Source organism: Sciurus carolinensis, chromosome 15, assembly GCF_902686445.1.
Source record: "Sciurus carolinensis chromosome 15, mSciCar1.2, whole genome shotgun sequence".
Classification (NCBI taxonomy): domain Eukaryota; kingdom Metazoa; phylum Chordata; class Mammalia; order Rodentia; family Sciuridae; genus Sciurus; species Sciurus carolinensis.
Genome location: NC_062227.1, coordinates 65,448,796 through 65,474,179, shown reverse-complemented (window position 1 = coordinate 65,474,179; position 25,384 = coordinate 65,448,796). Strand labels below are relative to the sequence as shown.

The 25,384-nt window shown below is 35.9% G+C and overlaps 1 protein-coding gene across 1 annotated transcript; it reads left to right on the top strand.

The window, feature by feature from the left end:
* Positions 1-1,262: 1,262 nt before the first annotated feature.
* On the top strand, positions 1,263-25,384 carry Lman1 (lectin, mannose binding 1). The gene is given in 14 exon segments (XM_047526588.1): positions 1,263-1,516; positions 4,998-5,152; positions 5,238-5,345; positions 6,080-6,141; positions 7,329-7,428; positions 11,391-11,514; positions 12,901-12,959; positions 13,404-13,482; positions 13,485-13,535; positions 14,792-14,985; positions 15,120-15,190; positions 20,410-20,563; positions 21,718-21,839; positions 22,127-25,384. Coding segments are annotated over 14 exon segments (1,554 nt in total). The 5' UTR covers positions 1,263-1,278; the 3' UTR covers positions 22,164-25,384.

The window sequence follows — 25,384 nt, the reverse complement described above, 5'->3', positions numbered from 1 at the left end:
AAAGCCTGGTCCACCCTTCTAAAAACTTCCCTTCAATAAACATTCTCTCCCTGCACTTAGAAAAACATATCAAACCAGAGTTTTTAAATTTCCCAGTTCTATAGTTTCAGGAGTGTCAAACAATCTATACAGCTGTTAAATCTGTGTTACTGGTGGTGGTTTATACTTTCATTTAACTTACATCTGGAGACCGGCAGGTGAGAAATTTTAAATTTATAGTCAGTGTGAAGGTTTTATGTCAGCACTAAAAAGAACTTAAATAGTAATGGGCCATGAGTCTGGAGATGGCAAGATCAGTGAAAACGAAGTTAAAATAATCTGGGCATGCAGTTCTTGGAGTTCGTGTTGTGTTCATAGCCCACAAAAGGAGAGCTAATGAAATAAAGACCTATGTGTATAAAGGGCACACATCATACTGCTGTTTCTCAGATTTTAAAAAATTCGTCATAAAGCAAAAAAACTCTGGATGACCATGAATATTTTGACAATACAACCCCAAAGACGATTCTCCTTTAAAGTGCAGAATTTATTCGTTGAGTCAAAGCCCAGTCCAATCTCAAAACGTCTCTACTGACGCTTCCGTTCACCGCACAAAATCCCGCTTACCAAAACTGAACAAAACTCAGCTTCATCTGAATGCAGTGTTGCCACGGTTTCAAAAAATTGGAAAGCCCTTGGAATTAATTTTTGCAAAGTGAAGGTTGACTGACAGATTCATAGAAATCCCTGGATTCCACCAACTAAAGGATCCTAGGGCTCTTTTGAACTGTTCTCAGTAGGCTGGGACTATTAGCATTCAAGACCATCAGCATTAATTCAAGTACGCCTTTTTTCTGGGAAGTTCACAAAGTGGAATCCAGCCACCGAATAATCGTGTCACCTCAAAAACGAACCTTTCTTCCAGTACTTGTTTATCATAGGCTGAGGCCACAAGTCGCCCTTAGAAAGTCTAAGCGCAGGCGGAAGCCTCCTGCAGGTAGGCATCCTTCAGCTCCGCCCGCACACGCTGAGACTTGCAGGGAAAATTGGAATCCGCCTCTCCAGAGCGCAGAGCAAGCGGACCTCACCGCGTCCAGACCCCGCCCATTCCCCAGGCCCCGCCCCCACGGCCCCGCCCACTGATGCTCCGGGCCCGGTGGCCGTCTGGATAGGGGTGGCCGGGGGCGGAGCTCACCCCTTGCCCTCCGAGGCTCCGCCAATCAGCGAGCGCCCTGTTGGCCAGCCGCTGCTTCCCGCGCCCCTCCCTCTCCCGCCGGCCTCCGCGTCCCAGAATCCAAGATGGCGGGATCCAGGCTAAGGGGTCCCCAGGCCAGATCCCTGCCACTTTTCTGCGCCCTGCTGCTGTCACTCAGTCGCTTCGTCCGGGGCGACGGCGTGGGAAGCGACCCCGCGGCCGCCGGTGCTGCGGACACCCCGGCCGCGCTGCCACATCGCCGTTTCGAGTACAAATATAGCTTCAAGGGACCGCACCTGGTGCAGAGCGATGGGACCGTGCCCTTCTGGGCCCACGCGGGGAGTAAGCCCGGGAAGAGGGCGGGAGGCCCGGGTCCCCTCTCCGCCTTCCGCCTCCTCCTTTCGCCTCTCCGCAGATACCCTGGTGTGATGAGGGTCCCTTTCCAGCAGCTGCACACTGTATGCGCTTGGTGGGGAACCTCTCTGCAACCCCTCCTCCAGGTTCCTCTGGCCTGCAAGTTCCCCCGCCTGCCTCCGAGAGTCTTATCACCGTTCTGACCACTCTCATCCACCTCATGACTTCTTTGATTTCGTCGGTACTTTCCGTTTGATCTAGAGGTGTTTTGTTACTTCCTTTCACTTCCCAGCCCTCAAACTCGCTTTTAGGTGTCACGTTACACTCTGACGCCACGTCTCTAGGGGACACGCTCCCCACCCCCATCCACCCCAACCTGAGACCAGTTTCATCTGCTTCCTTTCTCCTACTTATTTTTCTCCTGTGTTTTAGCAGTGGTTAATGCTCAGGTTTGTACTCAATGCCCTTTGAAGGCTCCAGAGATTACATAGATTAGTTTTAGAGTAATTTTTTTAGTTTTTGCATGTCAGAAGACATTATTAAGCTGTTAGACCTACTCCTTAAAGTTCCCTTTCTTTCTGACTTTGGTGTGGTCTTTGATCTTTGCATCAGGTAACTTTATAATCACACTCATGCTTGTATTTAGACTTTTTTTAATTGATTATTTCTGAACCTGGCTAAGAATAGCATTGTATCTTCTTTTTTATTCACACTGTTTATTCTCTTATCAATAAGAGAGTCTTGTTAGAGCATTAATGTTTGTGAAAGAAAACATATCTGCACTTTCTAGTGCTGATGTGTCACTGCTGACTAAGGAATCAGTCCTAGCACTTGGCATGTCATAACCTCTGTTCAGTGACCAACAGAAACACCCTTTGAAACAAGTGGCCATGCCTTTTTATGACATGAGAAACTCTGGCAATTTGAATTCCATCTTTATGTGTGAGTAAGCAATCATTTATATTAGACTTGTATATATCCTTCTAGGTTGCCCAAGGCTTGAAACAAAATTTCATTTCTAGAAAGTAATTACTAAATAGAAAGCACACTTTTGGGAAGGGCTATTACCTTTAAATTAATATGTAATTATAAGGTATAAATTTCAATTTGATTTAATGACCAAGTCATCAAGTGTTTGAAGCAGAGTGCAATTATGTTGTTAACTCAACAGTCATATATTATGAGCCCACTGGGCAAAGGGATAATGGTGGGCACTTGTAATCAAGATAATATCATTGTTAATATACAAAGGTGATGCAAATGATACTAAACACAAGGTTTTGGATCTTTTGCTTTCAGTTTTTTGGGGAGGAGGGAAATGATGATTAATTTTTCAATAGTGCTGATGGATTTGTTCATACTTTTTCACTTTTGCCCCTTTCCATTTTCTATTTTCTTTTCTTTTTCTCTCAGATCCACAAATTAGGAATGTAAACAACTCTTCAAATTAGTTACCTTGACTTTCTTTACAGAGCCACAGTCAACTAATCTGGTGTGATGCAGAAATTCAGGATAATGTACTTTAATGCATTTAAGTTGTATGTCTAGACTACATTTGAAATAAAGAGAGTAGTATTTTAACCATGACTTAATCTGTATACTAACTGTGGGAATCATGGGTATGGATCCCCCTTGCTTTCATCACTACTGTAATTTTTATAGTCTTTCTGTTCTCTTGATGCCATTGTTCATTTTCCCCCCATTTTCATTTGGCCCTGTGATCCATTATGTAAAACAAAAAGTAGAGAGATTTTAAGATCTAATTTAAACACAGCCCTTTACATTCAACCCCAAATTAAGATAAACTCTATCGTGTTTGTCTTTCTTAGTTCTAATGTCCTTTTGTACTGTTGGTACACATGGGTCCATAGGGCAAAAAAAAAAACAATTTGTAACTCTTTATAGCTCTCAAAGCTCTTTTCACCTTCATTCTCCTGTTCCATCCTTAGTAGGTAAGAGAGGTGTTATCTGTTTTACATATGGAAAAACTGATACTCAGAAAGGTTCATGTTCTTGGAAAAGGTTACATAGCTGGTGTCTGTAGAATCCGACTCAAATGTAGGCCTTCTGATTCTTTGTCCAGTATTCTATCCAGTGCTTTCCTCTCAACCACTGAGTATTTGAAAATGATGATGATAAAGTGAGTGATCATACTGAAGCATCTCAACTTTTCTGTCAGTTTTTCCTACCTGTAAAGCGATAGTATAGTTTCATTTCCCAGTATAAATATCAGAATGGTTTAATATCTGAGAGGTTATGCAGAATTTTTTAAATTTTAGACCTAATCATGCTTTAATAATTATCTAATTCAAGAATAGGAGGATTGAAATACAAGCACACCTCATTTTATTGCACTTTGCATATATTGTTTTTTACAAATCAAGGATATGTGACAGCCTTATTTCCAGCAAGTTTGTTGGCTCCATTTTTCCAACAGCTTAGATGATCATTAGCTTTTTTTAACAGTGTGACTTTTTAATTAAGGTATGTACATTTTGTTAGGCATAATGCTCTCGTACATCTAATGGACTAGAGTATACTGTCAACATAACTTTTATATGCACTGGGAAACAAAAAAATATATAAAAACTGCTTTATTGCAGTAATTTGGAACCAAACCAGCAGTATCTCCAAGGTATGCCTGTATGCACACTTTTATAACCCCTTGTGTACCTCTGAGGTTGTTAGAGATTAAATAACTTACCTAAGATTAACCTGCTAGTTAATGGTATAGTCGGGACTTCAGCTCTATCTGGAAGTGTAAACCACTACTTTGGGGATCACCATTTTCTCTGAGAATCTGCCAAAGCTGAAGAATTGCTTATTACTGAATTGAAATTTAGTTGGCTTTCTCCCTAGAAAAATGTTTATATGCAGAGTATTTTGCATATAACTTTTGGGGTGTTTGTGGAAGTGATCAAGCTCAGCCCCTTCATTTTACAGGTGAACATATGTTGAACCCAAGAGAGTAAGAGAATTTATTTGTTCAAAGTCCCAGCTGAACTGAGACTAGGAACAAGTCTCTTGATTCCTAGTGGTATGTTCTTTTCAAAATGTTTAAACTTTTTAACATTTGTAAACCAATAAATATGTTGCAGAATTTTTTAATAATATGCACATTTTTTAGGTATTTAAAAGATATGAGAATCAAATAGGTAGTTTGTTTTTTAAGTAATAATCTCCTTCCTCTTGCTCCTTGCTCGTGGAATATTTAATGTATCATTGTAGGTTTATTTTATTTTATTTTATTTTTATTTTTGCAGAAATTCTTCACTGGTCAAAAGATAAAAGAGGCATTAACCCTAAAGTTTCAAAGTTGAAACTGTTAATGTGTAGTTTTTTCTTAATAAAATTATTGTACAGGTTACTAAGTTAAAATTTGATTTTGATATATGTAGCAGTTTGATGATGATGTGTTGAATTTTATCTAATTATAACTTAAAGCTTTTCTTTCCTTATTTCTGCGTAGATGCTATTGCAAGTTCAGATCAAATTCGAATTGCACCATCTTTAAAAAGCCAAAGAGGGTCAGTATGGACAAAGACAAAAGCAGCCTTTGAGAACTGGGAAGTGGAGGTGACATTTCGAGTGACTGGAAGAGGTCGAATTGGAGCTGATGGCTTAGTATGATCATTTCTGATACTTAGAAAATGAATATAAGTGTACATTGCACTAACCTCTAATGGGTCCCTGTTTTGTGTATTTTTAGGCAGTTTGGTATACAGAAAATCAAGGTTTGGAGGGCCCTGTGTTTGGATCAGCTGATATGTGGAATGGCGTTGGAATATTTTTTGATTCTTTTGACAATGATGGAAAGGTATATTTATTTTAAAAACAGTTACCTACTTCATTATATCTGCTGTCAAAGTTAGGCTATGAGAAATATAGCTTATTTGACACTTTCATGCTTATAATTGTGGTGAACTCAGCAGGTGATATTTTAAATATGGTAATTAGTCTTTAATTTAGCACCTGAGAATTTAGCAACTGACAGCTAAACAGACACAATTTTTCATATACTAGTTTGAGGTCATTTGGAGCCTTTAGAACTTTGCAATGACTCCCTTCCCCACCACTCCTGTAATGTCTTAATAATTTATGATGGGTAAGCCTGAGACATTAAATGTAGGCATGAAACCACTTGTGTTTAGAAGAGTCTTAATCATGACGGTGTTCATGTGCATGACTTATTGCTAGCTCATATAATATCTTTTCATGTCAGTCACTCTTTGATCAGACCAGTTTTTCTGAGGATCTCTCCTAAAATAGTTGAGAACAAAATGTACTTAGATATTATAAACATTAACTTGTAGTTCAGCAGCAGCTTTAAGATTGATGACATTCTCTCTAACTGGTTTTTTTCCTCTCTGACTTTCAATGATAACTATTAGCAATTTAAAGAACTGTAATAATTCCTTGAATGACAAAACCATATTATTTTAAAATTCTGAGTCCTAGAATTTTAGAGATATTAGAGACCTCATAGTATAAGAATGATCTAGAATTTTTTGATTGAGTCCTTTAAAACAAATGCATTCTTTTTATTTTTAGAAAAATAATCCTGCTGTAGTAATTGTAGGCAACAATGGACAAATCCATTATGACCATCAAAAGTAAGTGTATGATCTTTACAGGGTTTCTCATTTTAGTTTCTATTCAGGAATTGCATGAAAAATATTGTTTCATCTTCTGAACACTTTGCAATAAAGATTATTCTTTTTCTTACCATGGCATTTTGTAACTTAGTGAAAGGGTCTTATTTAATTTTGGCTGTGTCCTAACCCATTAAGTTGCAAGTTTTCACATCTGAATATCTTAATGAAATTGACACAGGTACATTAAGATAGGTTGGAATCATAATCAAGAGCTTATATATATTATATTGAAATTATTATAATTATATTAATATGGTTATAGTTATTACATAATTATATTACATATCATATTTTATTTAAGTGCTTGTAGGCGTTCCACATTTGGAAACCACAGGACAAAATGGGTTAAAATTGTTTCTATGAATCACATCATATTTCAAACTTAAAATGTGTGTTTATTTAACCTAAAGTTATATAATACTTTTGAAGGTTTATAGGATGTCCCTTTCACTAGTCATAGTTTTTCATCTTTATTTGTTTCAAACTAAAATTGAGCCCTGACCAAACTAATGAGTACACAACTTAAGCCACTTTATTCATTATAAATATTGCTTTATTTGTTGTAAATATTGTGGGTTACAAAGGATCTAAGTGTTCATTATATTTATAATGTATGTGAACTAGGCATGTACATTTTATATTTTCACATTTGTTATACAGGAATTAGCTCTTAGCTAATCAGTGAACTGTAAGAAAAATTACTTATCCTTGCTATAGTTTACTGTTTCCAGTCTTGGTGATTTTCACCTCTGGTAGTTCATCACAACTCCCTCTGGAGCTATTTAAAGTAGAGGTGCCTGGGCCCTCTCCTTTTTAGTCTGCTTTAGTTGATTTCTGGTGGAGTCTTTGGATCAGCATTTTTAAAAGCTCCACAAGGAATTTGACTTTTGCCCTAAGGTAGAGGTCCTCTGTCCTAGCTTCATGCATAATGGTTTATCTCTCCTTTCTATCAGTACCTATGTTAATTGGTTCCGATGTCACTCAAAGTTCTGATAGGAAAAAATGTGTGCCACCTTTGTGTCCTCTAAATAAATTGAAGTAAATATCCTAAGATTTTGTCATAACTTGTTATTTTAATCTTCCTAAATTTTTAAATACTGAAAAACTTTCTAAGTTTCTTTATTTTCCTTTTTCTCCCACTCTAGTGATGGTGCCAATCAGGCCTTGGCAAGTTGCCAGAGGGACTTCCGTAATAAACCCTATCCTGTTCGGGCAAAGATTATATATTACCAGAAAACTCTGACAGTAAGTAATAATAATCAAAGGAACAGTATTCTAGTATGACTTTTCTTGTTGAGTTCTCTTTGAATTGATTGAAATTAAATGCACTTAAATGTGATTATTGTTTATGTGTCCATCAGCATTACTCTAAGAGAACAGACATGTGACTTCAGAGCCTGGTATATGTGGGCATCTATTTTAAGAACTTGCCAGTAGGTTTTCATTTGGTCAATAGGTGTTTAAGCACCTTGCTCTATGGAACATGTTATGTATATGTGTCAATCTTTAGGAAGTAGGAGTAAGACAAAAGTCATTCTCCCCAGAAAACTTATATAGTCCAATGGTGGAGACACATGTAGCATTACCGTGCAGTGTAACAAAGGCTATCACAGCCACCATTGAGGAATCTTAGGAATGAAATTCTGTAATTCTGATGTGGGAGCTTCTCAGAGTTAAGCTAAACTTTAAAGCAGGAACAGGAAGTTTTGGGGTAGGGTGTGTGTGTGTGTATGTGTTTTCTAGGCACAGAAAGCAGGCATAGGGCCTTGAGAGAAACTGAAATATTTGAGATAGAGTTTGGTATGACTTGCAGATAGAAGAGACCTGGGGGAGTAAGTTTGAAAGTTTGGCAGTTGTGTGCCTTGCAAGGGTGTCCTGTAGTTTTTCCTGTAAAGAACTTTGAAGGAAGTTCAGTTTTAAGCAGAAAGTGAAATGGTCAGATTTATAATTCTGAAAGGTGACTTAGGTCCTAGTGTTCTTATTTGTGAAAGGAGCAAAGGATAAGCCGATTCTGACTCCTGGACTCTTAAAAGTACCAGGCCTTGTGCTTTGAACTTCATGTGCGGTTTTTCAAACAGTCCTGTGGCATAGGCATCTCCACTTTGAATGTGGGAAAAGTGAATATAGGAGATTTTAAATAACTTCAGTATTGTCGTATTGTCGTACTAAATAACTCTCAGAACTGTGATGTGAATCTAACTCCATCTTAACTGCAAGACCCCACTTGTGGTCTGCACTAAGGTGGTGGCAAAGGGAAGGTAGAGGAGAGATGAGGAGCAGGGGGAGACTGGAGAACTGACTTAGTACAATTTGCCAGGGGTTGAGGTATGAATAGAATTGTAGAGTCAAAGATAGTTCTTGAATTTCTGCCCAATTGGACAATAGTTGGTACCATTTCCTAGCAAAGTATCAGCTCCTTTGTTTGTGTTTGGGGAAAAATGGAAATGAAAGGGTTCATAATTAGTGTAGTTGTAGATAAATTGTATTTAGGGTAAAATGTAGGTGACTGTATCCGACTGGCAGTTTTAATAACTCAGATCACTAATGCTTATAAACTTTGTTTTTTAAAGATGTCATCAATACCTGTTATAATACTTAAAAGTAAAAAATATCTTTTGTGAATTTTTCCTTCTCCTAAATCATGAACCAGCCTTAAACTCCTATGTATGAAAATCTGAAAAAAGGTAACTCTTTGGAGAAAAAGAAATTGCAGGTATGTGGGATCAAACCCAGGGTTTCATGGATGCTAGGCAAGTGCTCTACCATTGAGCCACACTCTCAGTCCTTGGAAAACCGTGTTGGCTTGATCTTGAATTCCAAGCTGTTAGAGATCTCACCATACTGGATGTGTCCAGGGTATTATGATGGACTTAGGTTTCACTGTAATTCCTTTTCATTCTGTACAGTTTCATTAGGGTTATCACTAAGTCTCACTTACCTTCATATGAACAAAGCCCAGACAGCAGCTACTCACATGATGAGTACATGCTCACTTAAAATCACAGGGAGGGGCTGGGTTTAGCTCAGTGGTAGAGCGCTTGCCTAGCATGTGTGAGGCACTGGGTTTGATCCTCAACACCACATAAAAATAAATAAAATAAAGGTATTGTGTCCATCTACAAATTAAAAATATTTTTAAAAAAAGATCACAGGGAGGCTGCTTGCATGATTCTACACAGTGAGGGGCCCACCAGCAGTTCCTGCAGAATGTACTACTCCCCAGAAAGGGTCCTAGTCAGATGAGATTGGGCATTGCTGTATGTATTAGCATATTTAAAATTACTTCATATAGAGAGGATAAATAAAGAAACCTTTAATAAGCCTCACGTTCTCCAGACTTACTTGGCCCTGGAATTCTTTGTTGCCTAATATCTAGGAATGACTGTAGGGCTGGTGTTGGAAGCATCCATGCTGCCGGACGTGCTGTACACACTGGACTCCTACGTGCAGCTTACTGGGTCTGGCCTTGAACATTTGCTCAGCCTCTTGTTCCTTCCAGTGATGTTCTCTCCTGTGTACTTGGCAGACCCGTACTCAGCTTTGGACGTGCTGCCTCAGGTCCCTTTTCTATCAGATTTCCCAAACATTCACTTATAATGATATATTTCCCCTAAACTCTTCAAGTGATTTTTTTCTTGAGTGCTTTTTGACTTTGATGAAATGTAGTAAGAAGTGTGTGTTCCTGGCATTTATTATAAACACATAGTGCATGGACTTTTCAACGTCACAGTTCTGATGTTCCTCCTAACTTATAGTACAATCTGTTATACAGATTTAAAAAAATTAAATGAGACAGTAAAGACCAGTAGTGAATTATATAAACTGAAATAGGATTATTTCTCTCTCTCTCTTTTTTTTTTTCCCTTGTCCTGGGGACCAAACCCAGGGCCTTGTGTTTGTGAGTCAAGCACTCTACCAACTGAGCTATGTCCTCAACTCTGAAATAGGATCATTTCTAATCAAAGGAAACAAATATTAATATTAGTTAACTATAGCAGGTAATCTTTAAAAATTAGATTTAACTAGTTTTTAGTTCACATCACATATTTCTATCTTACATTATACAGAGGTTAACCTTTCTTGTTTTCTTTTTTTTATTGTAAACAAATGAGATACATGTTGTTTCTCTGTTTGTACATGGCGTAAAGGCATACCATTTGTGTAATCATAAATTTACATAGGGTAATGTTGTTTGATTCATTCTGTTATTTTTTCCCTTCCCCCCACCCCTCCCACCCCTCTTTTCCCTCTATACAGTCCTTCCTTCCTCTATTCTTGCCCCCCTCCCTAACCCTAACTCTAACCCTAACACTAACCCCAACCTTTCTTGTTGATGGGTATTTTATTCTTTTGCTGAAAATTTAGACAGAGTTCTGTAACATTTCACCTGTGTGATTTAACCTCAACTGTCTGTGACGAAACTTTGACTCTACAAGTAGTGATACAGGTGCCCTTGGTCCATGCCATGTACCTACTCCTTTTGTGGCCACTCCATTTTCAGCAGCTGTCTTTTGGAGAGGGACTGGTGATGGGGTTGTTAGGAGTGAAAGGTATTGAAGAGGTGAAACCACAGCTTGGCTAGGGGATGGGAAGAGTGTTCATGTGTATGCTGGATCCGTATGCTTCTTAGAACTCCATATTCTCTTAAGAAAGTTAGGGTTGTTACTTCAAATATACATCCTGCAGAGAAGAAATGTAGGTGTCCTTTTAGTATTTTCATTTTCTGCCTTATGTCAGTGTGACTTCTGTTGCTTTTGCTGTTTCTGCTAACCTGTGACAGCCCAATCACTTCACTTACATAATAAAGAGAAGCTCACCACTTGTTGAAGCAATCTATTTAATTCTCTACGAGATGTAATTAAAATTGTATACTTAACCTATTGTTTTAGCTCTGTCACTGGGATTTCAGAAGAAATCTGATCTCTTGTCTGTATAAATGATTCAAGAGAATGCTTTTTTCAAGAGAAAGAGCACATTTCATTTTAGAAAGATTTGAATGGAAAGTTATCAGAATTTTCACATTTTAACCATTTGACACAGTGAATAAAAAAACAAATGGAACATCTTATTGTATGATAATACTAAGTGAGGTTATTTAAAATCACCCTTTATAACAATGAAAAGAAGCAAAATTGAACAAATTGACTAACTGAAGTTCATTTTCAAATGTCCATTGTAAAAGCTATAGCTATAGTATGTCTTTCTAGGTAATGATCAATAATGGCTTCACACCAAATAGAAATGATTATGAATTTTGCGCCAAAGTAGAAAATATGGTGATCCCCCCACAAGGGCATTTTGGAATATCTGCTGCAACAGGAGGTCTTGCAGGTAAAATGTGCTAGCTTTTTAATATTGAAAGTTAGTGAATTGAGTTTTATTGGTGATAATATATTTTGGAGATTTGTAAACTTGTTTACATTTAACATTTTAAGACTTTTTCAACCCTTCCCATAGTCTGTGCCAGTCTTTTGCTCTGTTGAAACAGCTCTCATTGTTCTTTAGGTATACAGTTGACTGGGGATGCATACAAATATGCAACTTACAGCATTAATTTGGATAATTTTATAGCAAAGGAAACATTAAATTTGAGGCTATAAAAGGTTAATTGTCAAATGTTTTAGTATCCCGAGTGTTGCCATATACTATATAAATGAATTTGGCAATCTGAAGAAATTTTATTTGGGGATTAAACTTTAAACCAGGATGCAATGATCATTTTTTTCCACATGTGGTAATAAATGAAGTTATTCCACATTAATACAATTTTGTGTTTATATAGTACATTGTAGTTTTAAATACTTTTCAAATATATGGATTGTTCTCTACAACCCAGGGAGGGTGGAAAGAGAGATCACGTTTTTCTTATTTTTAGATGAATTTGCCAAATCTGAGGTGAAAGGTTCTAAAGATCACCTGGCCAGTAATGGTCAGCCCATGGAGGTCTGATCCCTACCCTTTTTAGACCACAGGATCTTCCTTCGAGTTTCTTAGTGTACAGGGAAGTACCACAGTTTTCTGTATCGAATGTGCCTGTGTCTCTCCATCTCCATGCATGGTAGAAAGCGTGAAGACCGCTGCACACTGGAGACCATTGTTCTTACTCTGTGGAAGTAACTAGCCAGGACAGCCTGCCGAATCTCTGCTTTCAGTTCCAACAGCTTGAAATCAATTTAATTTTATGTGATTTTAGATAAAATACAAAGTTATTTGTGGCTTCCAAGTGAGTAAACATGAAAGGCAAAAACAGCCCAAGTCATGAAGATGAAGAAGACTCAGAAACATTTAGGTATAGGAAATAAGTGAACAGGATTTTGTCTCATTTAATGGGACATTATCCATGCAGGAAACCTGTGGGAAAATGAGAGGATCTCAGTGCCAGGACTGCAAGTTTGAACTTATTTTTACCTTTGATTTGTTTGTTTACTCCTTATCAGATGTTTGTTAAGCATCTGTTATATGATAAGCACTGTTAAATGCTCTGATTTAAGGTTTAAGAAAGTGAATTTGGATTATTTCTTTTTTTTTTTTTTTTTTTTGGATTATTTCTAATGTACATCTTTCACATGAATTTTTGTAAGGTCACAGAGAACCATTGCCTTTATCAAATCACAGCTTATTTATCATTATTTTTAAAGCAATAAGTATGAAATTCATAACTATAAAAATAATCTATTATGGAATTTTTTCAGACTTTTTTTTTTTTAAATTTTGTAGATGACCACGATGTTCTTTCTTTTCTGACTTTTCAATTGACTGAGCCTGGAAAGGAGCCAGTAAGTACATACATTTGTTTTTCAAAAAGTGTATTTTCAATTTTCAATAGTTATGCCTCATGGCTGAATATTTGGAAGACTGACCTGGGTTTGGTTATTTCTGTTCCTTACTGCTGTATAATCATGTACAAGTTACTGAACCTCTCTAGGATATAATATCTTCATTGGCAGAACAGGTGTTTGTCCTGGCCACCTCATGATGTAAGGATTAAAAGAGACAGTATACTTAGATCGAGTAGTCAGTAAATGGTAGTGGTTATTATTATTTTTGTAGTTAGTATTAGTGGCAAGAGTAAAGTTTTTATTCCATAAAAAGGAATAACCATTTTATGTTAACCTTTCATCTGGTGGTAGAATAGTTAACATGAGAAAAAAGAACATATATTGAAATGTCTCACTGGTTCTCTTATCTTTTTTATGATCTATTCTTAAACTCCATTGAAGCCTACACCAGATAAAGAAATTTCAGAAAAAGAAAAAGAAAAGTATCAGGAAGAATTTGAGCACTTTCAACAAGAATTGGACAAAAAAAAGAGGAATTCCAAAAGGATCACCCTGACATTCAGGGGCAGCCTGGTGAGTGGTGGCAGAGCTGATGTCGATGGTGGCTCTAAATTGGATGCTCTGTTCCATGTGTTTTCTGTCTCACCCCTCCTCACTGGACAAGCAAGCTCTAAGTAATTTCTGGAAACAATTTATGAGCAACTCTTCAGTCCTCTAGAGTTGAAAGACCTTTAAAGTGAGAGCTTAGCTTAGTAAAGTGTCAGTAAAGAGTGCCACGGTTATGTGGATGAACCCTACACCATTAGAGTGGGAGCTCCATGGGGCAGGGATTTCACTGAACTGTGTTCACGGCTGTGTTCTGTAAACCTAAAAAAGTAATCCAGAACATTGCTGATCAAGTAGCTGAGGCTCAGTAGGTATTTGCTAAATGAAATCATCCAAGGTTTATGACTCTCCTTTTAGTGGTACCTTTTTAGCATAGAGGTAATACTTGAAAACTATCAAAACTATTGTGAGAATAATGTGAAGTAATATCTAACCCACTTCTGTCCTTACTACTAACAGAATTCGAGACTTGAATAGCTCAGTATTTTAAGATGCCAGTCTAAGCCAATGTAACTGAGATCTTTCTATAATAATGTCAAAAGTATGATATTAAGACTAGTTTTTATTACCTGGGTTTTCCCTGTGAGCATAAACAGTCACCACTGTACTTAATAAAACCTGTGGCTAACATTTAACACTGTAGTGTAATGATCAACAGTGTCATCCAGACTTGATGAAGATAAAAATTAAGCATAAACATCTTTTTTTTTCTTGAATTTGTTTCAAACATGACATGGGATTTATGAGCATATCCTGAAGCCAATTGTAGTTAAGTATATGAAGAGTGTGGTTTGGTAATTTTGAAAGATGTTTCCACCTACTTGACCATCATTGAAAGTATTTTTTCACTTTAGAAAGTTCCCTGGTGCCTCCTTCATATCAAAATCCCTCTCCACAGAACCCATCACTATTTTGATTTCTGTTACCTAGATTAATTCTGCCTATTCAAAGAGACAGAATCATACCGTATATATGAAAGAAAAATTACTTTTAAATGAAAAATTTAAACTGAATTTATAAGTGTTCAGCTACTTGAAACAGCAAAAACATATAGTAAGAGTCATGATTAAATTAATTATTTACACATTTTCTGTTTGGAAGATTATACCACTAAGTTGGGAATGTTTTAATTTTGGTGTCTGTTTACCCTTTGGTCAGTTACAGTATGTCAATAATCACCTACATATAGGTAATTCTAATTTTAATTCATAATTACTTTGCAGCAGATGAAATATTTGAGAGTGTGGGAGATCGTGAGCTAAGACAAGTCTTTGAAGGACAAAATCGTATTCATCTTGAAATCAAGCAGCTGAACCGACAATTAGATATGATTCTTGATGAACAGAGAAGATACGTTTCTTCCCTGACAGAGGAAATCTCTAAGAGAGGATCAGGGATTCCAGGGCAGCATGGGCAGGTGAGCTTTTTGGAACATGCAAATATGCCTTATTTTGCCTCTGTTGGAGTAGAGTAGAAAAGAAGGGCTACTATGCCCTGTCCCCCTATAGAATGAGGATTATTGAGCTGGCTGGTTATCTTTTATTCCTCCAGATCACTCAACAAGAATTGGATACTGTTGTGAAAACTCAGCATGAGATTCTGAGACAAGTAAATGAAATGAAGTAAGTGCATCAAAGTCATGTTCCAGTGTTATGCAGTATCTTTATCCTAATGAAGGGTATTCATGCATGCATGGTGTTATTATAAGGTTCATCCATGAGGAATCATGTTCTAGATTAATTTTATAAATAGGTGACTATAAACATAGGAACTTATATGTATCCCATTTGTTTACAATAAAAAAAAAAGAATGGGAAAAAATAAATAAATAAATAAACATAGGAACTTTTAATATTTAGAAACTGTAAACATCTGAATTTTTAATTTTTTTAACCCGGAAAAAAAATCTTCAGCATCTTTAAAAAAGCAAATAGATTTGTCATAGTTACTTAACAAAACCAGGTGTGTGCTTATATTTAGAAAATATAAAAAGAATATGGAGTGTGACATATAACAATTCTATGAGAAATACCAGGGAGTGAACATGTGTAGCATGTAGGACTGTAATATAAATCAGTTGGATGCAGACACTTTTTTCATTGTTTTTGATGGCATGGGGACAGTTTCAAGGAAATAACGTGTGACAGCCTCTTTTTCATTCTCATTTTGTACCCTAAGAGAGATTAGACAAAGAGAGGAGAGGGGAAACGCTGTGTCCTTGGAGTGTTGAGTGGTAAATTTCTGATGAGAATGATTCACTTTTGCAGACAATTAACATTTCTCAATGCCTGGAGCAGAGAAAGCAAGCCAAAATTTTCATTTCCATAATCTAAGACTTTAGAGCACTATCCCCATCAGTAGTATAACCCTTGACAAAAAAGAATGTCAACGTGTGTCATTTTTGGATTGGAAAATTAAATTGAATTAAACAGAGGGTCATGTTCCTGATATCTAAAGATGAAAACCACTCAACTTATAACTGAAAGTTTGCATTTCTTCAATGCTGTTCTTTGGCACTTAATTTTTTTTTCAAATTGTGAACTCAGGCTTTCCAAAAGAATAGTTGAACTATTCAGATAGTTTAGATAAATGAATAGAGTTCTTTTGAAAATGAACTTAATCATATAACATACATTTGAATTTTTTTATTTCAATCTGTTTTAGACTTCAAATGCTGCAAAAATAGTACAGAAAATTTTCATGTCTTTTACCCATCTTTTCCTAATATTGACATTTTATATAACCACAGTATAATTGTCATAACCAGGAACTTAACATTGTTAAAATATAATCAACTAAACTAATGACTTATTCAGACCCCCCTCCCACCCCAGTGAAAGATAGATAGATAGATAGATAGATAGATAGATAGATAGATAGATAGATAGATCGATCTCCTCCTCCTCCTCCCATGGAAGTATTACTTCCTCTTACATCCCTGCTCTCTCTCCTTAGTCCTGTCTCCCCTTCTTTCCAGCCTTTTCTCAATATCCCTTTTGATAAGCAATTGCATTAGTTTCTGGTTTGTTCTTCCTATTTTTCTTTTGCATATGAGTATTTTCTTAAATCTTCATACTCTAGAAGCCCTTGTGCTTGGTTTGTTTCACTTTGCAGTAGTAATAGAGCACCTTAAAATTCAAGTAGTGGTTGGAATTTCTTAGGATATTTGGTACTCCTTGCAAACCCCCACTTACTAGTGGAGAACACATGTCATGCATGCAGTAAATTAACGTAAAAACTGAACTCAAATTTCTGAATTAGTCCTGTAGAACTTTTTCCTCAGAATTAGGTTCAGGAAAAATGCAAAGAGATAGGAAATGTTTGTCCTTCGTGGAAAGGAAGATTTGTGTCTTTATGGATTCTCATGTTCTCATAAAGTCATATTTTTTTTCTGCAGAGATCTTATCATGTAGTTCAGCCCCCTTGCTGTAGCATTGGACCTTTTCCCACTTCTCCATCTCAAAACTTTTTCCTTTCATGATTTCTAGCACTTGGTCACTCTTGGTGTTCTTTGACCTCTCTGCTTCCATTAGTTTTCTTCACTTGTTGATCTTCCTTCCAACATCTCTTGAAAAATGTTTTGTAGAGGATTCTGTCCTCTTTTCACTTGATCTATTCCCTAAACTAAGTAAGCCCCCGTCTACCATAGTTGTACCTTATAGACCCCTCCTCACTCTCTAATACTCTGCTCTAGGTGTCCAGGTAAGTTAAACACATCTTTATTTGCAGAGCTCTAGTAGTTTCTAAGACATTGCTCTACAAGACTTGATCTCAGCAGGGCAGGAATTACATTTTTCTCACACAGTTTATTTCCCCAAAAAATTGCCTGAATCATAACATGTACCAAATAAATGTGAGCAGAATCACAGGCAAAATAATGAGTGATCAAATGAGAGGACATTAAGAGACTCAGTCTTTGTATATTAAAAAGACATTTCTATGTTAGCAAGTTCATGCTTCTGGGAAGCAATATTCCTACATGCAATTATGTGAGAAATTTATATTACTTGGGAGGTTTTAGCCTTGGTAAGTATTTCACGTATATTAAAATGTAATCCTTAATTGGTATTTCAATGGAAACTCTTAGACTCACATGAATATTCTTGAGCACATATGCCATTAAAAGAAATTTTAATCAATATATGACATTGATTCAGAAAGCAGTTGAGATATTTTGTAGCTAGTTTTTTAAAGTCTTCATTGCTTCTTCAAGTCAAATACAGTTTTTTAAAACCTATCTGACATAAATGCTATTTCTCATTAATTCTAAGATTTGAGTATCTCTTTTTGCTTTCTTCTAGTAAAGCTCTTCTTTTTAAACTAAATTTTATCCCAGGGAAATAAGTGGAATAACTTTCTATTTATTCATCCAAATTGAACCATAATTGCAGGCACTGGTAGGAAATTAGAGACATAAAACTCATTCTCAGGGGACTTATGCTGATCCGTCAATGCAGATCCAAAGTGGGAAAGTCTCCATGTGGGAGAGTTGACTGTGTTTGTTAGGGAAGGATCCAGGGGAGAATGGAAAGGTAACCTTTGATCTGGGCTTTACCTTAGATCTCAGATAAGATGGAGGGATCTTGACCAAAAAGAGCATCACAAAGAGGCTTAAAGGGAAAGAATATTTTTCAATGAATGACTAGAGCCAAGACGGATAAAAAGGAGTAGTGGGAGATCGAGTGTGAGTAATAAATAGCAGACAGATTATGGAGATCCTTGAGTGTTAGGCTTTTTGTGGCCATTTTCAAACATAAACAGAAGTAGACTATAAGTACAGTGAATGTCAGCGTATTCATTAGTCGGCTTCATCAGTTGCCATTGTATTTTATTTACCTCACAAAAAAATCTCCAGACTTGAAGATGATTCATAATGTAAGTATTAATAACATGGACAGTTTGACATTAATAGAGCTTTTTAAGTACTCCCAGGTAAAATCACTTGATATTTTCAGGTAAATTTATTTGCTTATTAATAAAAAACCCATTGTATTTTTGCCATTTTAAAAGAAAAATGTAATTTCTTACTATCATACTTACAGATTTATATTCAAAGGGCACACTCAGTGGTAGAACTCCTTATTTTACATCTGAATAGTGGAATCACATCTTGCATAAAATTATATTCTGAAGTCATTATGTAAGATAAAATGTTGCATAAGGTCAGAATCACCCTTCAAATGATACCGCATTGGAGAATATCACACCATCTCAGCATACCAACCAGTTTTTCCTCATATTTGGAACAGATAGATGCTTCTTTGGCTGGCTTCTGGTTGAAGCACTAGTTTATATAGGGGCCATCTGGTAGAACTGCAAGGAGAAGTACAACAATCGGATTTATGTTTGGGGTTACAAGGTACCCTAATATTCTAAGATTTGCCGGAAATATTCACAGAACTCAGAAAAGCTGTTATACTCATTGTTATAGTTTATTGTAACAAAAATATATTAAGCAAAATCAGCAAAGAAAAAAGGTGCCTAGAGTCAAATCCAGAAGAAAGCCCACTCGAGCTCCTGGTTGTCCTCTGCCAGTGTTCTCAAAGATGGTACTGATGGTCCCCAACTTCAATTTTTCGATTTTACCATTGTGCAAAAGTGATACACATACAATAGAAACTCTGCTTCAAATTTTCAAGTTTGATCTTTTCCCAAGCTAACAATGTGTGGTATGATACTCACTTGCAATGCATCTAACCACAGACCCCTGTCAGCCTGTAGTCATGAGGGTAAACAGCCAGTACTCTAGTATGCTGGCTTGCTCAGCTACGAGGTGCTTTTGCTTAGTTGCACTAAATGTACTTTTGACTTATGATATTTTCGTGTTTTTTTGGGTTTTTTTTTTGCGGTGCTGGGGGTTGAACCCAGGGCTTGTGCTTGCAAGGCAAGCACTCTACCAACTGAGCTATATCCCCAGCCCAATATTTTCGTTTTACAAGGGGCTCATTAGACTATAACTTTCCATAAGTCAAGGATCGTCTATACTTAATTCTCTCAACAGTAATGTATGACAGACAACATGTGCCAAGTGCTGCCATCCAGGGAAGCTCACCCAAGCCTTGACATCTAGGATTTTTATTAGCACTCAGTCATAATAGATAGAACACCCATGTGACCGACCATAAACACTCTGTCATCAGTTCCCCTAAGACTCTAGGCAAACAAAGACAGACACTCTCATAAATCTCATAAACTGGCCAGGCACAGTGCCCCAGAAAGATACTCTCATTGGATAGCATATTCTAGGTGCTTACAGGAGATGACCTGGTCAAGGGCAGTCCTGAAAAACTTTGGAATGCACAGGATTTGGAGAGTTAGGTCTGCTTAATCCTTTGCTGTAAAACATTGAAAACACTGGAAAGATTTCTTATAACTTTATTAAGAGTAATATCTGTTATACTATTCAGTATGCACTTATGTTGCTGTTTTTTTGTTGTTGTTGTTGTTGTTTTTTTAAGAATTTAACCTTTATTTTATTTATTTGTTTTTATGTGGTGCTGAGGATCGAACCCAGTGCCTCACACATGGTAGGCAAGCACTCCACCACTGAGCCACAACCCAACCCACATTGCTGTTTTTAACACAAATTATTTGGTAGTTTTCTCTGTGTAGTTATTTTTAGGTGGCCTTTAGTAAAGGATAAAGCCATAATGTTGAGTTGTAGTTTTATAAATCATTTTCTAATTTTGAAGACACTTCAAAGTTTTAAAATACTTTCTTTGCCTTTTTTTGCGTGTGTGACCTAATTATTAAGCTTAAAAAAGTATAACCATTTGAAATCTGACTGAAAAAAATCAATCATCTTTTAGATTTCATTGTATAAAGAGATTTTCTGTTTCAGGAATTCCATGAGTGAAACTGTCCGACTGGTCAGTGGGATACAGCACCCCAGTTCTGCAGGAGGAGTCTATGAGACAACTCAGCACTTCATGGACATCAAGGAGCACCTGCACATAGTGAAGAGGGACATAGATAACTTAGTGCAGCGAAATGTGGTAACTTTGTTTCTTCTTCTGTAATTGTTATAGACTTCTTTAGAAAAGGAAGGATTCATGGTCCACTTTTATTCTACTGAAAATTTTTTAACATTAGTGCTAACACTTTTCTTTCTTTCTTTCTTTCTTTTTTTTTTTTTTTTTGGTGGTGGAGCTCTACCACTGAGCTAAATTCCTCACCCATATTTAATTTTATTTTGAGACAGGGTCTCACTGAGTTGTTGAGGCTGGCCTTCAACCTGGGTTCCTCCTGTCTCAGCCTCCTTAGTGACTGGGATTAGAGGCATGAACCACCATGCCCAGCTTCCTAATGTTCATTTTTAATGCACAGGGTGGAATTAGTCCGAGTCTTCTGCGTATTTTGCTTTCCTTATTTAAGGTGAATGAACAGTTTCCAAAGCAGTTTTATATGTAGGACATATATTATCATTCAATGAAAATATTTTCTGATTCTCATTTTAGTATCTTCTCTGATCCATGACCAAGGCCAAGTTGATGCTATGGGTAATACATGTGCTTGATAAATGTAACATTTTCAAGAACAACTAATCTTAGAATACCTTGATGAAATCTTTGCCCCTAATATTTAACTAGTTCTTCCAAATAGAAGGAATACTTATGGAAATAGGAAGATAAATGTTGTTCAGGACAGTAGTGAATCATGTTGAATGCTGTGAGATTGGAGAGAATGAAGCCATTATGTTTGTAGAGTAGTTTTTTGGCAGGGTAACTGTGCAATTTATTTTCTGAACTGAAACACTTTTGAAAGTGAAGGTTGTACTATTAGTAGTCACACCAGGGCAGCAAGTGTGCACTGAAAGTGTCCAGGAGAATTGTGGTTTGTATTACTTCTCGTCTCTAAAACCTTCAAAATTATCATCATCCTTAGCGAAGACAGGAGCCAGGAGGCAGTGAGTTAGTGACTGAAGAGTGACAAGGTGGAACTTTGTCAACTATTCTCAAAAAATTTTCTTTTTTAAAAATTAAAAAGGAACAGTTGAAGTGATAAAAGATAGTTCTAAGGATGAATTAGTAAAAATATTAATAAAAATACTTGTTTACATAATAAAGTATGAGTTTTATAAAATTTCATATATGCCTTTTTCTAAACTACTAATTTGACTGATTATAATAGAAAGTTCTTTGCCTTATAGCCATCCAATGAAAAACCAAAATGCCCAGAACTACCACCATTTCCATCATGTTTATCTACGATCCACTTCGTCATATTTGTAGTTGTACAGACACTGCTATTCATTGGTTACATCATGTATAGGTGAGTCTTGCTAAAATTTGATATAATAATTTTCTATCTGTTTAATTTGAAATACTATATGAAGTTATATATGCCCATAATGCAACTTTCAGATACAAAGCAGATATTTCTAGTCTATTTCAGTTCACATTTAGAGTATATAATTTAGAGTATATATATATATAGAATACATGCTTCTCTTAATGTATTTTATGTTTCAAAAGCATTGATAACTTAAGCAATCCTGTTTCTTTCCAAAGTTAAGTGAGTAGAACTTCTTTTCATTTTTCTTTCTCTTTTTTTTGTAGGACTCAACAAGAAGCAGCTGCCAAAAAATTCTTTTGACCACCATTTTCATGTGTGTACATCATGTATGTATGTACAAAATGTCTTTTCAAGGGACTTTTAAGTATTTAAATTACTTCATAGTCTAAATTATTAAATTTTATATAAAATAAAACATTGCTTAAACATTTTTTTTTCAGTAAGAATAAACCTTAAAGACAACCACATGTAAATTTGTTCATAGTATAAATCTGTTTAAATTTTAGTGAATTTCTGGTTAGTAGAATGTAGCCACTGAAAAAAATATTGACAAGAGGATAAATAATAGAAAAAAATATATAAATAATAGAAAAAGGATATGAGTGTTACCCACTAAAAGTCTCTATTATGGGAGAGGTTTATTTTATTTAACATAAACACACTTGACCTCTTGCCTCCCAAAATATGGGGTCTAAGTTACAGTTCCCCATTGTATTATGTCACCAGAGTCTTAGACCTGTCTCCTCATCTAAGACCAGGCCCTGCAGTTCTTTAATCTTAATACAGCTCCCTCTGGAATCAAAGAATGTTTTGTCTCAAAGCTTTATGATATGGATAATAGACTTCAGAATGTTTAATGAAATGATTTTTCCCTCTGATTATCAATACTATATCTCACTTTTAAAGGAAATTTTAGGGGAAAATTAAGAGCTGCTTTTGGCCTAAAAAGTCATTTAGATGAAAACATTCCTCTGATAATGGTTTTTAATGGCTATTTTGCCTGGTAATGTATTCATTTCATGATGGCCCATATTCTTGAGTGTCTTCTTTCATTATTATAAAAAAATAATTTTTTGTATTTATATTTTTAATTTAAGGAATTTATTTCTTTCATTTTGTCCATCATAATTCAGCTCAGATTGCACGTTTTTAGGATATTTTGAGTTCACAAAACCTACCACTACACTGGTTTACATTACTGTAAGTAATCCAGAGTTTGTAATCCTTGTGTACTCTTAAATTAAAGAGACTTGAATTAGAAGCAAATTTTAAAGATTTTTGAGGGCAAAAATTGAAAAATAGAGGAAATACTTCTGATTTCTTCCTTTTAATGCCAGAACTAAAGACAATGTAAAGCACTTGTTAGTAAACTTAACCATGAAATGTTAGACTAGAAGGAGATTTTATGGTCTTTGTACATAGTTCTAGATATTAGAGAAACTATCTGTAAATGACATTTTATAAATGCAGATTTAGTTTTTGTTTTCGTAGCTGATGTAGACTTATTTTTGCTCTCTTTGATATACTCTTTTACGTAAAGTGTTTTGATTCTCTTTCCTTACCATAAGGGTCTAGAGTAATACTCTTTTATAAAATAGTATTATTGAATTCTTCCAGGCCTTCCCAAGATGCCTCTCAAATGTCATTTACAGATTGGGCTAATGACCTAAAATCTCTATAGAGACTTCATGAAGAACTCTGCAGCATAGCAATACCTAAGTAGCACTGTGTGCGAGCAGTCTTGCATTGCTTCTTGTGTGTTTATCCTGGAACACGGAAAGAGAATAACTAACGATGACTCCCTCTACTTCAGTCACTTCAACGTTGAAAACGCTCCTCTCCCATTTTTCTTTTTGTGTTAATATTATGAAATTCATGTTTCAGAGACATCATCACAGAATTTACTCATATTCCATGAAAAAAAATTAATTACCTTCAAAAGAATATGTTGTAGACTATGAAACTTGGGAAATCCTCTTGAGATAAAGGCTGCCAAGTCCAGTCTTTTTAAAACCTATGGTTATGTGTACCTGAACATTAAAGAAATACAGGATCCCTGTAGTATACACTTTTCAGACTAGAATTCAAGGGGAATCCTTCTGATTGTTCCTAATACAAGTGGAGATGGTTGTTGTGAAAGAGAATGAGCATGATTTTTTTTCTTATTAATTTAACTTGCTTGAAAATCAGTAAAGTAGTTCATGCAGGATATTTATCTTATTATTTGAAGTTTGTTTTCCTCAAAATCATTGAGTAGCTCATTTCTGAACAAAATGTTTCAGTCTGTGGAAAAATCAATCACTGCCAGAATTCTTCCATTTCTGTACTATTATGTATATATAATTGAAGTTAGTCACTTCTCTCACACCAGCAAGTATTTTACAGGTGCCTTGGATTAAAACAAAATTTATTTAAAATTTTTAATGTAAGTCATTGTGTTTATGATGCCACTCTTAAAAAGAAAATGTCGTTACATATTGGCTGATACCCTTATTTAATATACTTATTTGTGTTCCAATTGTTTGAATGTTTTATTCAGCTTGAAACTTTACCATGAAGTCCCAGTACCCAATGTTTTGTTGTGTATTAAAGGCATATCATTGTTTTTTAAAAGTATGGTCTGTGGACCATCTGGGTCATGGAGTGCTTGTTTAAAAATACAGATTTCAGGGCCCCATTCCAAGTCACCTGAATTAAAACTCAGGGGTGGGGCTTCAGAGTATCAGTGTTCAACAAGCACCTCAGATGATTCTGAGCACACTAATGGTTGAGAACCACTAAGATGGGGAGTGAAAAAATTGGTCTTTTGTTGGCTTAAAACCGAGCTGAGAGCATAATATAATATTTTTACTATCAATGAATTTGTTAGCAAATGTGCACCAATTCTTTTATACTTAAAATTTACTTAACGTTCCTTTTACTAAAACTCTTGGTTCTTTAGTGACTACAAACTAAATCCATGCTGTTGCTTTTAGCTCTTGGTACTTTGGTGGTGGCTTGTGTTCAGATTGTGGTTAAGCCAAGGAAACTTCCATCTTGAAGTCTGCCTGCAAGGCCTTTGCTTTCTTGTTTGATTGTACTGATGTTTCATCTCAGACAACTGTACTTTTTGATAACATGGGGAAAACAGAAATTACTTGAATAAGGGATTGCCTGCCCTGCCACTTTGCAGAGATACAGTCTTTGTAAAGAACATACAGCAGTTGTGAATATTAAGATGTGATTATCTTTCCCTGTCCATGTACTTGTCAGAGGGAGGTAGTGAACAAATTATTATGTTGGGGATTTTTTATTTATAAGATCTAGTGTAAAATCAGCTCTTGCAACTTTTTAGATCAGTGTGTTGCCTGTTTAATATATTTCTTTTATGATATTACTTAAAAGTTTAAAAGAGTTTTGTATCCACTGTCAATTTCAATTGGATAACATTTTGTCAAGTTTTTTTTCTGATTGTTATTTGATGCTAGCTGGAATTTTAAAAATGACATTGACCTTATTCAAATAAAGAAATATTTTAGTAA